Source organism: Equus quagga, chromosome 10, assembly GCF_021613505.1.
Source record: "Equus quagga isolate Etosha38 chromosome 10, UCLA_HA_Equagga_1.0, whole genome shotgun sequence".
Classification (NCBI taxonomy): domain Eukaryota; kingdom Metazoa; phylum Chordata; class Mammalia; order Perissodactyla; family Equidae; genus Equus; species Equus quagga.
In genome coordinates this window covers 36,316,025-36,331,619 of record NC_060276.1, presented here as the reverse complement: position 1 = coordinate 36,331,619, position 15,595 = coordinate 36,316,025, and the positions used below count along the sequence as shown (strand labels likewise).

The 15,595-nt window shown below is 40.1% G+C and overlaps 1 protein-coding gene across 1 annotated transcript in view; it reads right to left on the bottom strand.

The window, feature by feature from the left end:
- The window catches only part of GUCY2F (guanylate cyclase 2F, retinal), an 84,187-nt gene that overhangs the window by 53,723 nt on the left and 14,869 nt on the right, over positions 1–15,595 (bottom strand). The window contains exons 3-5 of the mRNA XM_046674039.1: positions 8,620–8,974; positions 7,140–7,224; positions 3,203–3,299 (exon numbers count right to left, since the gene is read on the bottom strand). Of these exons, the coding sequence (XP_046529995.1) occupies positions 3,203–3,299; positions 7,140–7,224; positions 8,620–8,974 (537 nt within the window). The remainder of the gene's footprint in view (positions 1–3,202; positions 3,300–7,139; positions 7,225–8,619; positions 8,975–15,595) is intronic.

The window sequence follows — 15,595 nt, the reverse complement described above, 5'->3', positions numbered from 1 at the left end:
ATCTTAAGTACTTTCACATACTCTGCCCTCAATGCTCTTTAATGAACTGAAGATCACTAGTTGATTTAGCCCTGAGTTAAGTTCATTCTACCAAGACAAGACTGCTGCAAAGCTCCAAAGCAATAGTAAACTATACTCAGCCCCTAATGTGTTGAAATCCCAACAGCTCAAGATTCAGACAAGATGTAAAACTTGCCTCTTCTTGACCCTTGCATCAACTTGAACTCTCCTCAACAGAGCAAGGCCAGAAGGAATCTACTTCCCTTTCATTCTTTATTTTCATATCTCAGCAGGAGCACCTAGATCTGTATATTGAGATATAGACCTCTCCATGAAGGGCAAAGGAGAAAGCAAGAGAATCTGCCAAAATCCACATACGTTTGGGCTTCAGCTTCACTTTCTTCTAAAAACTTCCTTTCCTGACCTGACTTCTACTGACCTGCCAATTTTTCTAGACTGAATTAATTTTGTATTCACCAAGAGTTTACACTTTCAGACATTCCATTTGGATGGAATTCTTGGCTTGGCTTCTTGACTGATTAGACACAGCCAGCTGCAAGTTTGTGACTACACAGCAATTAAGGAAAATGTATGCTTTCCCTATCTTTCCCCATCAGAACCCCTGATACAAGCCAAATGCCAAAGGGATCTGGAGGCCAAGACCTATGTTCTCCTAGGGTAATGCCATCCTTTTCCACCTTGGCCAAAATAGTAAAAAGGAAAAAGAAAATTCCCTATAAAGTTATCAATCCCTATTGCTGTTCATTTTTCTCACTCATGTGGTGAAAAGTGGTGATGACTGGCTTTTTCTACTCTCATTATTTCAAAATTTATGCACAAGTGAAAGAAAAGATCTATCATCATAAGCAAGATTTTAAAACCCTAGGCACTTTGTTCATCTGAAGGTTGTACTATTCTACTATTTACGATGATCTTGTGAGAAATGGTGTGAAACCCAAATACCATTTGTGTCTCAGGAGGAGAGAAGGCATAGGTAAAGGTCTTATAGACTTTACTGGAATATTGCAGGGCCTGTACAAAGAAAAGTGTAATTCAGTCCAAAATTGAGCTATGTTTATTGTTTTGACACTTTAGAGCCAAAACATTTAGGCAATTGACATGAACTGCCATTTTGACATGGATACCACCAAAGAAGTAGGAATTTTAAAAATACGTTTATTGCTTTTGACCAAAACTTTACTATATATTGCTGCATTTGGACAATGACTTCCAGACACCTGCTTTTAATACTGATCACTCATTTCTGGATACAATGTTTTGTCACAGAATTGAATGCCTGTTTTCTTAGTATTGGGTTATCCACTGGGATTACTTTAGAACTTGAACTTCAGTATCTACCCTTCCTAATTGAGGTGGGAAATTTTATACAAGGCGTATTGAGTATGGCAAATCCAGACAAACTTCACCACCGTGAGTCTCAGTGTCCTCTGGTGGCTTCAAAAATAGGGACTAACATCAATAACTTTTTATGGCATGAGGGTAGAATGTAGCTTTCAGCCACACTGATAATTTTGGCATTCAGTAATACATTTCCAGGAACATGATATCAACCTTACAATTGGAGCTGATGATTTAAACAAGTAAGAGTTCTGGTTGTAATTGAGAAGTAAACCAAACAGCTGAACATTTTATTTGAATCCAACTGCGCAGGGTATTACCATGTAAATCCATTCCCACCCAGCCAACTAGTTTAAAGGACACCTGGCAGTACTTTCAGTACATTTAGGCAAGTGATCAATTTGGTCACAGAGATAATTAATTATCATATCCGGTACACTCGTGTAGCAAAAATAAATAGCACATGGGGACAATATGATGTGTCTGCATCCTCTCCCTACATTCTGCCACCACCATACTAGAATTTGCAGGCTAATGTCTTTATTTTGGCCACATAGACTGTAAAGAGGCACATACTCCCATTACCAGCTACATTTGATGAAACTCTTCCCCACACATTCTCTTTTCCAAGCTTTTGTTTATGCTGTTTTCTCTGCCCGGGATGCTTATAGGGGCCGGGCAGGTAATATAAATTGATGAAATAGGCTGAGTATAAGACAAGAGAGAGTGATTGGAACTGTGTTAGATTGCAGAGAACATACCTCTTCCAAAACTACTACTGAGATCCAGCCAATTGTACAATGATACCCAAGGTTGATAGATCTTCCAACCTTTAAAGAACATCCAGAAGTCCGGATTTTTATGTGTAATCTCAAAATTCTGGCTACTATTTTTTATAACCATAAGGTTCAAACAAAAGTGATTACCAGCTCATGACCTGTAACCTAGACAAATCCTATCTTTCCTTCTTTAAGACCCACCTTTGGTGCTGGGTCTCTGAAAAGCCTTCCTGTATTAATCTGTCTCCTCTGAAGTTCTACCACATTTCTGCTGTCTTTTCTGCAATATGGCATCTATTGACTCTCTTGTGTGGTATTATTTGTCTCTCTGACTTGACTGTAATCTCCTTGAAGACAGAGACTATGTGCTATCTCTCACAAAGCCTGGCCCAGGGCTAGAACATAGTAGCAGACACTCAGTGAAGATCACCAATTACAACACAAAAATAAACGGAACAGAACCTCTGGTGAGATTTAACTCTCTTTCACTAGTTGATTCATTCACTAAACTTTTATGAGCTCCTATTGTACTATCAGCACCATGTCAGGTGCTATGGGCTAACATTTAACAAAAAAAAAAGAGGTACCTCTGCCCTTGAGGAACTAGCAATCAAATGTTGAGTCCAAATATACAAAGAAGGGCTGTATGAAGTCAAAGCTACACCATTGGTGAAAATAAACTGTATCACTGCCAGAAAACTGTTCTAAAACAGCACTATCCAATAGAGACATAACGTAAGCCACATACGTAACTTTCAGTTTTCTAATAGTCATGGTAAAAAACATAAAAAGAAATAGGTGAGGTTAATTTTAATAATATATTTTATTTAATCCAATATATCCAAAGTATTATCATTTTGACATGTAATTAATATTTTTTAAAATTTAATGAGATATTTGCCCTGTGATAGAAGTTTTTGTACTAAGTCTTCTAAAACCAGTGTGTATTTTACTCTTACAGCACATCCCAATTCAGACTAGCCACATGTCAAGCGCTCAGTAGTCACTTGTGGCTTGTGGATACCATATTGGACAGTACAGCAAAAATAAGGGATGCTCCTTACCTTGCTGCCAAAGTGGGGATTGATAAACGTCACATCATCCAAAGTCAACAGAATTCTATTGGGTCCTTTAATCAACTGGATTTTATTTATACGACGCCTGAAACAAGCATAAAATCAGAGGGTCACAGGAGGCTGGATGTTTTGCAAACCTAAAGTAAATTTGCCCTGTGAAAGAAGTTTAAAAATATACAAGATAACTGAGAGAACAACCACACATGGTTCTTTACCATAGTACCCACAGCAAAGGGAGGCAGCAACACTGGTCCTCACAATTTGCAGAGTTACAAAGACCAAAAGAAAAAAATGAAAAGGCTGTTGAAGAGGCATCAAAAGGGAGGAGGGTGCTGCATGGGGATGGTATTTCAGATTAATAAAATGGTGATCCCCTCTGAACACTTTTAAAGAACTCAACACCCTTTCTCATATGCCATGGTATATATTCTAATAATACCAGGGCCAAGAATCATTAATCTCCATTTTATAGACACAAAAACATGTTAAAGAAACAAAACAAAATTAAACTAATTGTGTGATATTCTCTAGCCTGAGGCAGAGCTGGGACCAGAATCCTTGGTCCCTGGCTGTGGGCCCAGATTTCTGCCCACAAGACCACTTGTCTTTCAAAGTTGCATCTATGCGTTGCCAAAGCAACAGGTTGAAAAGTGGAGAAATTCAATCAGTTGGTTGCTTTGTCTACATGATTCCAAACAAGTGGGCTGACTGGGTTTTTTTTTTCTTTCACTGAATTGGTCTCTTGTCTGAGCATTACATAGACACAGTTTAAAGCTGATTCTCTCCAAACATGCCCATTAATTTGCAGTGAATGTAATTATTTCCTACAAACCAATTACTAGACACATAGGAGTTTGTGATATCTACCCACACAGCCAGGTAGGTCGTCTCAGTTGAACTGACCGGGCAACCTGAGGACCTGGAGGGAACCTTGGACTAGGCTGTGCAGTTGTTTTGTTCTGCTTTGTCTTGGGGGCTCTAACAGCTATAGTTTGGCTTCACTTTTTCCATAACCCCTTAATGGTCACCCTGTGGAATGTATTAAAAGCCAAGTGCTAGAGTGGGGAAAACAACCGCTGAATCAAAACGCTTTGTCAACTTGCTCTCAGAAGTCTACAATGTCACTGTAGCTTTAAGTACCAGCAACCCAGGCAGTTTTTCTCAGTGATTCCACTGGTTTGTAAACAAACAATTAATGTGTTTCTAATTGTCTGCCAACAAATATGTCCCTTATCACTGTGGGAGCTGCTGCCCTGCAGAGAAAATTAAAAGAGCCCTGTAGCGAATTCTTGGGTAGAGCACATGAATCTTTTGGCAAAGAAAAGCATCACTCCCTAACTTATCTGTTTCATATGGGTAGTGAATTGTCTTAAAGCAGGCACACCTGTAAAAATAATCATGCTACAGAATACACTCTAATAGAAAGAGAGCTGGACTCTTAATCCAGAGACCTGGGTTGTGGTGCAGATTCTGTCATTAATTAGCCAGATGACCTTGGATAAATAATTTAACCTCTTCATGTCCCAGTGTGCTCCTCTATCTGACAGGATAATAGTCCTTGCATTACTCGTTTTATAGAGTTGTTTTGAAAATCAAATGAGATAATGTATGTGAAAGTGCTCTGAAAAGCATGAAGCACTATAAAGTATAAGGGCTCATTATTATCATTATCATCATTAGTATTACAAAGCATGGGAGAGCTTTATAGAAAGGCAAGGCAATCTGGTTAGGAGTAGGGAGAAAGAAGGAGTTCAAAGAATCCTTTGTTTTGGGGTGGTTGGGTTCTTTGCACGGCTTTCTTTCTGAAAAAACTTAAACAATCAAAACACACAGAAAAGGAAGGAACAGAGAGTCACTCTCCTGCAAGTAATCACCATCTATTACAGAAACTCATCAGCCGCTCAGCTCTTCTGATTGCAGCCGTGGTGGGCAGAGAGGGAGGAAAGCAGCTAAGAGAGGGCATCTTTTGTGCTTTGTTAGCTGAAGAACCAAGGACCAAGTGACTCTGGGAAATGATGTGCCTCTCTCCCATTTCTGAGTTTTCTGTGACCACTTGAAGCACCAATTGTCTCAAACTCATTTTCCTCTCCAATCATTTTCCTCTCTAATCATGTCTCTCTCCAATCATTTTCCTCTCCAGTCTTCTTTGCCCTTCAGTCTACAAGCTCCAAACAAATCCCCTCACCCCCCACCCCCAGGATTCTTTTTTCTTTTTTCCTTCCCTTCCCAAGAATTGCAGATTGGGCTCACTCCAAGCCAAAAGAACCAGTCCATTCCACAGGAAAGACTAGTGAGACCAGTCATTTGGAGGAGGGGCAGAGGGTTGACAAGCAAAATAAGCATCTGAGTGAGTCCATTTTCCACCTTGCCATGGGATGTTTTGGCATTGGGCAGCCAGAGCCTATTACTCCTCAAATCTCCCTAGAGGGGGGAGCTTTTTGATTGGATGGCATTTATTTTCTCTAAGTATCTAATGATGTTAATTAAATAGTTCATTCATTGGCAGAAGCTAAAGACATTACATTTTTCTGACATTAAATTCTGAGCTGGGATATTTCACAGTCACAGAAATTAAAAGAAAAACTTCTTTTGCACTAATGTCTTTATCAAGTGTGTTTTAATAATTCATAAGCTACCTACTATTCTGTGTGGCTTTACCAAGTTTCTAATACTGGGGAGATTGGATCATAGTGGTTTTTCACAGCAATGCCAACATATTAAACACTAAGAGTAACACCTGTTATAGTTTCAATGCAGGATTTCACAGACTAATTAGACTATCAGAGCTGGAAGGGCTCTTAAAGATCATCTAATCCAATTGCTTCCTTTTACAAATGAGAAAATTCTGGCCAAGAAAACTTTAGTGTCCTGTCCAAACTTACATAGCTACTTAATACATTCTAGACAGTTTTTCTTGGAACTCACCAAAATAGCTCCACTCCATACTCTACCAAATTTGTGTCATATTGTTGTCAGAACCACACTTACAAAGAGATAACAAAGGTGTAGTTTGCAGGGAGGGAAGCGTAAAGTGGGAGGGTTATGGTTGATTTCCTTTTTTACTTTCCTCAAATCATCCTAATATGGGGGGGGTGTCCAACTGTTAAAATGTAAAGATTATAAGAAAGGGGTGTCATATTAAGCCATCTTCAGCCATTCATCCCTGATCCTGAATTAGTTCATCAAAGTAGTTGGTCACCTATTAAGGGATCTGAGGGAGGAAGACAAAGACATGATGATAATGATGATGTTGATGATTAGCTAGGATAACTTTTGCCCAAGGAAAAAGGACAGTAAAAATCTGGAATATGATACCCTGGGCAAAAGGCATGAGTGTCAAAGTAGGATCCTGGGCTACCAACAATCGGCAGGAGAGTCCCATGTGCCTGGGAGGAAGTTGAGATTTACCATTTGTTGAGTACCTACTATGAGTCACGTATTGTTCTAGGTGCTTTCCTTACTTTATTTAATCCCCACTACAATCCTGTGAGTTAGCACCATTATTTCTAAATGTTGGATCCTAGCCAAAGTCTACCTAATTCTTGGAACTTGTGTAAAATACCCCAACTACATTCTCTACCAGTCCATATCATTTGGGGAAGGAGGCAGCTATAGGACTCTGCCAGTGGAAAAAGGAGCAAAGACAGACCCTGAAGTACTAGTTCTCTTATTTCACGATAGTGTTGAGAGCCAGATCTACTCACAGGCAACAACACTGACAACACAGCTGAGGAAGTTATTCTTGGCATCATGAAAACACTTCACCCTAAATGGGGCCGGTAGGGATGGTAAATCACTATGGAAAAAAGAAAATCAGCGGGTCATGTAATGAGGCAATTGTACTGAAACATGACTTCCTGGAAATCAATATTAACAAGGCTATTATGGGCTTGTATTTTATACACAAAAAGAACAAAAAATGTACCTTATAAAGTAAGCAAATCCATTAATAGACAGCAGGGCTATAAGCAAAGCAAGGCAGACCATCACAGCAAAGGCAGGGTCGATACCTGCAGAGAGCAAGAGGAAGAGGAAGAATGGCATTATCAAGAGAGGCTGTAAATAAAGGGCACTACAGAGGGACTCCTCATGCTTTCTGGTGACTCTAAAATCAAGCCACATCTACCTAACTTAATTCCATTTTTCTACAGCACAGTCTGTCTTGTTGACTTTATGGACACAGAAAGCAATTTCACTGTTCTGAAGCAAAACCACTCACCACTCTGACAATAACAAATCACACGAATTAAGGCTGACCCGGGTGTTTCTTTGGAGAAAAAAGTCCACAAATGGAAAACTTTGAGTACTTTAATTTAAGTTGAATGGCAATAGAGTTCTTGAGAATAAAAATGTTATCTCACCTGTGAAGGGTAAGTATTATGTTGCCTTTATAAAAACAAAAGAACTTTTGAATTCACCTGAGCCCATACACCTCATGAGGCATGGCTGAAAAACAGCACTTGTTCTTCATCGGTGAGTCTAGTTTTGATAATTAGTGTTTCCATCAGGATGTAAATTGGCCTTTGGAAAATCTAAATATTTGGATGGATTACTAAGATTTAAGGGAGAAATCTATGATGACACAAGTGAAGAACTAGTTAGTTGGATATGTCATATTAAAGCAAAACAGAAACAGAAGTCCATTTCAAATAGATGTCTTTGGTTTTAGAAGGGTGTGGGGCACACTTGCATAGCAATAATATGGATTCTTCCACAGTTCCCCTCTGGCTCTCAGAGATTTGATGGAGCTTCGCCTCTTCCACAAGCTAGAGCTGTTCTGTCAGTCAATTAAACTGTAAGTATTTATTGGATGTGGACTGTGTTAAACCGTCAGGTAGCGCAAGAATTATTAGCTAAGGGCCCTGCCCTCAAGGAGCAGTCTATTTGGGAGAGGGAGACACAATCAATACACAAGAAACAATTGAAAAGCAATTTTGTGCTAAGCTGTGAGGTACAGACTTTTAGTTCAATGGGCGTTCAGAGAGGAGAGGGTATAGATACAGTATTTCTGGTGGGACCTGATTTGCAGGATTTGGATACATCAAGAGAAGGACAAGTGGATCTTGCCGGCAGGAGAAATAATTGCAGGTCATAGCCTATAAAAGACCAAGGAGAAGGCTCATGCCTTCCTCTTATTAGAGTAACCGCTTTGGGAGTGGGATCCTTTAAAAAAACAATTAGGGGGTGACTTTTAAATTGTGGAGATTATTCAAGATTGCAAAGTACCTCTCATTGTCCTTATTATTTTAAATTAACTACACAGAGTGCCAAGATGTTTATGTCACCTGAGTGCAAATGATCAAGTCTATGATTGTTCCAATATTAAAATATGGCCTTACCCTAAAGAGGATCCCTCGTAACCCAAGCTGAGCCAAACTTACTACCAGTGATTTTCCATTCCTTACCTCCTCGGCAGATCTTCCCTTCTGCAAACCAGCACTTTGCATCTGCTCTAGGAGGCCTGCCACCAGGGAAGTGAATGTGGGTCCCTCTGAACCGCAGCAGCTCCGTTTCCATGTCCACAGTGTAAGTGCTATGGAGTTCCCATTCTTTCCAGTTGGTGTCCAGGATTACATATTCTGAAATTCCATCTCCATTTGAATCTGTCCTTATCAACTGGTTGAATCCATAGAACTGCATGTTTCTGGAATGCTGAACCAGGCTGGCAGCACTAGCCCGTCCATTTTCTCTCACAGCATTATTCATGGCTTGTGCGATAAAGTAAATTGAATTGTAGATGGTTCCAAACAACGGTGAAACCTATTTTTAAAAATTACAATTATCTTGAGCCCTAGTCACCCTAGAGCAATTTCAGAGTGTATTCCAAGCCTGTGTTCATTATTATGGGCTGCACATCTGACTGGAGGAGAGCATGAAGACCCAGAGGAAAAAAACAATTTTTTCGGAGGACTTGCTTGGTTTCTCCCCTGAATTTTTCTGTTTTTCTCCCCCAGGCCTCGCATCTTTAAATATATCAAATATGACAATTTTATGAGCAAATCAAGTCATACACAATATATTTTTATGCTCCTAAACTAAGAAAGTGATTTAGAGTTATAAAGAGCACTAAAAACACAAGTATGGAATAGACAAGAGGCACTCAAAGGAAATTTACCAGGTTAATTACTGGTGCATTGTGTATGGCAAAATCATTTTGCTGGCACTACTAGAGTGGTAGGTGTGTGTGGTAAGACTATAAATAATATATCTCCAAAGTCTACGTCTATGCCCTGTCTTAGTCCAAAATGGCCATTCTGCTAGACATATGCTCCCCAGAGAAAGTGAACACTAGAATATGGTTTTAAACACATATCCCCACACATACACATGCAGACATGCGTACTGACACATACACACCCACAAATACAGATTCAAATGTTGTAGTGTATGGAGAATGTGGGTTTCAATCAAGAAACCCTATATCCTACTGGCGTGCAAAGTGGCAAAGCTTTGGTGAGAAGCCACTGTTAAGCATTGAGGCTGCTATGGTGGACAGCATGACTCTGCCTGCTATATATATATATGGTAAAAGCAATAGCATTTGTGTACTCTGCCTGATGTACTGCTTACTAACCTTGTAAGTTCGCTTTGGGGACAAAACTTGTATCATTTTTTCCAAAAAGATAGGGAGGAAGAGTAAGCGATCCCTCCCTCCTTCTTCCCGCACGGGCCATGGCTTCATGATTTTCCACAACATTTCCCTTCTAGGATGGAGTTCAAGAAAGCTATGGTCATACCATATTACCAAGGTTCAGGAAAAGCTGATACTTGCTGCTTTGGTTTCACAAGGTCTAGAAAGCCATCCTCCTATAACAACGTTTATGTGACTAAAAGGGTTTAAAATTTAGGGGCCAGCCCTGTGCTGTAGTGGTTAAGTTTGGCATGCTCCGCTTCAGCAGCCTGGGTTCGCTAGTTCAGATCTCAGGCACAGACATACACCAGTCGCCAGCCACGCTGTGGCAGCAACCAACATATAAAGTGGAGGAAGACGGGCACAGATGCTAGCCCAGGGCTAATCTTCCTCAGGAAAAACAAATTGAGTGAATTGTTTTTGTGTAGGAAACACACGTCAAGATACAGAGAGGTGTAGCAGCTAGCAAGACACTGCCATGCCTTGTTAACGTACAGCAGAGGGTTTTCAACCCTGGCTGCACATTAGACGTACCCAAGGAGTATCAAAAACACACCAACAAAATGAGACACTTTAGGTTCGGGACGTAGTAATCAGTATTATTAAAAGCTCCCACGGATTCTAATACACATGTAGGGTTTAAAACAACAGAATAGAAGAAGACGCACTAGCCTGTGATCTGTTCCTAATGGCAGGATGTTGGACAAGTCACTTATCTCCTTTCTCTGGGCTTCAGTTTCTTCATCTTTAAAATGAGGGTACCGAATCGTGAATGTTTAAACCTTGGAGATCATCTGGTCTAGCTATCTTACCTTCTAGATAGGAAAGGGAGACCCAGAGAAGTTAAGTGATTGGTACAGTTCATTCACCTAGGCATTGAATCAGGACTAGAACCCAGGTCTCCCATTTCTTGATTGAAATAGATGTCCCCTGTGGTCTTTTCTAGTTCTGAACTATGAAATTTCCCAACTCTTGGCCTAGTCCAGGGACCAAATTTAGCTTGTAGTCATTTTTGTTTGGCCTGTATATGGGTTCTTCTTCTCTCTCTGATCTTTTAACATTGGAGTGCTCCACAACTCAGTCCTTGGTTCTCTTCTCTGTCTACACTTACTCCTTTGGTAATCTCTTCTAGTCTCACGGCTTTAAATACCACACCTATGCCATACATTTCAGATTTATACTTCCAGCTCAGACCTTTTTCCTAAATTCCAAACTCATATCGTCAACTGCCTACTTCAATATCTCTATTTGGATGTTAATTTCAACATACTCAAAATTGAACTCCTGATCTTTACCTCAAATCCTCCTGCTCCATCTACAATGAGTCTTCCCCATTTTTGCTAAAAGCTACTCCATTCTTCCAGTTGTCCAGGCCAAAAGCCTTGTCCCAGATAACAGAGCTAATAGCAGGGTGGAAATCAATAACTCAGTCTCCTGAGTTTTATTCCAATGATCTCCCTTCACCACTCCACCTTAACACACACTATAGAAATAGGCATGGTGAATGGATCACATATACTGCCACCAACGCAGCCACACTTAGTTGCCTGGCACACACTGAGGTCCCTTAAGGAGTTTTCACTAACTCCTCCTCCTAACATTCTCAGTGCTCCATTTAAGTGCCTTTAGGTTTTCTGCAAGAGCTTGCCTCTTTTCTGGGGCTCTGGTATGTTATGACAACAAGTGAAGTCTGAAAGGTGGAGTATAAAATCAATAATAGTAAAAAGCCCCAGAATAGCAAGCCCCTGAAAGCAGGGAGAATGCTAGTATTCTGTTTTGAAAAGCACAGAGACTTCTGGGTAAGAGACTGCATCTATCTACAGCCAAAAGCAAAGACTGAAATTCTTAAAAATAACACCCTCACCTCTGAGTCGACCCGTCCTACAGGGTTGTTAGCTGGCCGGGCTACACTGCCCTTTGTGCTCTCAGATTGATCCCTGTTAGAGCTGACTGACAGCAACTCCCCAAGATGACTGAAACCTAAAGCTTTTTCTTCAGGATTCTCTAGCCTCCACCACATATCTCACACACACACACACACACACACACACACACAGAGCCACAAAACTATGGTAGAGGGACCTGAAGCTAAGGGAAAGAGCATAGCTGTAGCAACAGCATTCAGTTGGAAAAGTGGGTCTGTCACAATGACCCACTCTCACTGCGAGGGCTTGGATTTGTGTTCTAGCTGGCTTGTGTCCCTATTTCACCCATTGTGCCCTTCATCAGTGGGAGTTGCCCATTCTTATGTCAAAGACACACTCCATTAGCATTGGTCACAAAAGGCTCTAGTTGCAGCTACTGCAAATAATGAGAAGAAAAAGAGGTAGAGGCTGGGACAAGGGGAGAAAGGACACTTTCCACAACCCTCTGTCCTGGCTTCTGACTACAGCTCCAAAGAAGTAAGACAGATTGGCAGGAACTTCTGTCAGACAGATATCCTTGTTGACATTACAGCCCAGAATGGTGAAACCACTGATGACTCAGTCTATTGGTTTTGCCTACAGTATAGACCTGAACTTGAATGAATGAATGAATGATGAATAAATGAATAATTGAAACTTATCCTTGATTGCTGTTCAGTGACTTTAGCTAGCTCTACCCTAGGCTTTTCGGAGCTTGTATCCAGGAGAATAATGTCTAGGTCAGGAGCAGTGACATTTGAATTTGTTCAATTTAAATGTTCGTGCTGCTGCTGACTATCATCAGTTCAAATTGACTGTACTTGAAAGACACAAAACTGGCTTCCAAAGAATTTTGTCCTTGGAAGGGTACATTAAAACATACCTGACTTGGAAAGCAACACTTGAAGGACAAAATGACAACATCACTTTTGAACAAAAAGCTAGGAACACATGCAGAGATCAAGAAACCAAAAGGTAATTGAATTCCTGTTATTAAAGGGAGTACCTCCAATAATGCATGATCTCAACACTTGGACTTAGCCAAGAGATAGTCACTAGTCCAGTCTGTTGATATGATACTCATGAACACAATGCTTTTTTAATTTTATTTAGAATGAGGTGCAAAGACAATTGTAGCCACTGTGAGCTGCAGGCAACCTTTTCTGACAACATGCCTGGTGGTCCCATACTGGAATGCTCCAGTCCTAACTGCATCCCCTTTAGCTTAGCATCCTCCTTCCAGGCACCCGTATTTAGGGTAATGGAAAACAATAGGTACAAGGAGCTTAAGGTTCTCTGGGCTTGCTGAGAAATTCAGAGAATTGCCTTTGTTTAGCCAAATTAGGCCACATTTGGAAAAAAAATATCCAAAATGTGTATTCTAGCAATATGCATTTGTAGTCAATAGAATTTCATTGAAAACAAGCATTGGGAATACAATAAAAATGAAGAGTGCGGACACTAAAACCTTATTTCAGAAGACTACTTTGTGCCAAAATATAAAGGTACAAAGTGATAATCCTTGCCCAATCATCCTGAGACCAAATTAGGAAGTTTGTCACTGGTGTCCCATTCCCTAATCTCTTCATTCTTTTCTCTTTTCATGGGTCCTCATAAAGCCCTATCACCTCCTATACCAGAGGAAAACAATCCAACAAACCCGTTCAAATTGAAGTATTAGTCACTTAATAATGTTACTTTGAGTAAAGCATTAGACATGAGACATAGTATAATTAAAAAAAGGTTAATGTGTGGTTAAATGGTCAGGTTTTGATAGCAGGCTTGGGTTGGAATGCCAGCACTGCCACTTGCCAGCTGTATCACCTGAGGCATGTTACCTTGAGCCTCAGTTTTGCCATCCATAAAATGGAGATATTAATAACTAGTTTGTAGTCTTTGTCTGAGGATTTGATGGGATCATTTATGTAAACTACCTGGTGCAGAGTAAGTACTAAATACATGATAGCTGCTAATGTTTGCATTTCAGAAGAGGAGCACAGGGCTCTGGTAATTTCATCCTGGAAGTCAAGTGTTCAAGTCCCTTGTCTCAGTCTTGAATTTGTGACCAATGGAGTCTCAGTTTTAGAAACAGTGTCCTTAGCACCCTGAAATGGTAAAATTGTTCCCTTTCATTGGGGGAAAGATCTCATTTCTATTTTGTTCTCCATTATATCACCTGCAGAGTGCCTAGTAATAATAGTTAACAGTGCCCATAGTAATAATAAAAGTAACAATAACATTAATAATAATAATTAACATGTATTGAGGAGTTATTGGGTGCCAGGCAAGTTCTTTATGTCTATTAACTCATTTAATCCTCACAACAACTCTATGAGGTAGGTACTATTATTATTCCCAGTTTTAAAATAAGGAAAAGAAGATACAAAGAGCTTAAGTAAATTTACAGCAGTCTGCCTTCAAAGCCCATGCTCTTAACTACCACATTATTAACTGGGCTTAATAAATACTTGCTAAATTAATTAATGGACTGTGGCAAACCTACCAATAAAAGAATATCATATACACCCTTTTGCAACTTCTTTTTTTCTTTATGACTTCCTGATTAAAGATAGTGAAATCAAGGTTTTCTCTTCACTCTCTTCCTCTTTTCAAACTTGACTCCCAAACAACAAGGAGAACAAGGAACACAGAAACACTAAACCTCCATTTCTGATGATATCAAGAGAGGTCTATAACACTGAACCACAGAATGTGAAGATGAAAATCTGCTACAGGGGTGGTAACTGATTTAGCAGAGTACAGGGTGATTAAACCAAAGTACCTGAAGAGGGGAATATTCGTGAGCAACAAGCAGATTTGCCCCCTGAGAATCTCAGAAATGCTTAGGAATCAGAGGCACCAACTACTATAGAAGGAGGGCTGAGGCAGAGCACTAAGAGAGGGGGAGCTGTTTGCAGGTCTGTGTAAGGGACAATTAGATGTCCACCATCCCCACCTCTACTGAGGAGAGCCAGATCTCTGCAGGAAACTGGTTAAATTGATTCAGAGCAATTCCAGAGTTGGGACACTTGACCCAAAAGAGGGTGGGAGTTAGGTGGAGCACAAAATGAATGACGAAGTAAAGTCTTCACGCTTAAGGATGAGAGTCCCAGTCTCCTTCCCCCAACATGGCTCCTGGAATACTGACACTCAGGATTATGATTCAAAGCTTCCAGGGGAGATAGGGAAGAACGAAAAAAGGTTGCATCAAAGGATCAGGAATAAGAATGACATTGGAGTTCTCAATACCAACAGTGGAAATTAGAAGACAATGTGCCATGTCTTCAAACTGCTGAGGGAAAATGATTTTTAACCTAGATTTTTACACTCAAACTATCAATCAATAGTGAAGATAGAATAATGACTTTCAGACATGCAAGATCTCAAAAATTTAGCTCCTGTGTACCTTTCTCGGAAGCTGCTAGAGGATGTGCTCCACCAAAATAAGAGAGCAAACTAAGAAAATAGGAGTCATGAGATTCATGAAATAGTAGATCCAGCACAGAAAAAAGAGAAAGGGAGTTTTCAGGGTGATGTCAAGGGAGATCCTAGCATAAGCTGTGCAGCAGCCTCAGGGAGCAACAAGTTTAGACTGCAAGAGGAGGACAGAGAGGCGCAGGAAAAGCAAGTGAAATCTATAAGGGATTTAACAGGTTTTAACACATATAAAATTGTTTTGAGAGACTCTACAGCTTTACCAGACAGTACGTGAAGACTTAGAAATCCAAATTAAGGGAAACAAATGAAAAAATAAAGCAATTATTAACTCCAGTAAAAGTCAAAAGTTATACATGAAATGAATTATTACCGCACTATGCCACATGGATCAGCTATGAATGATATTTA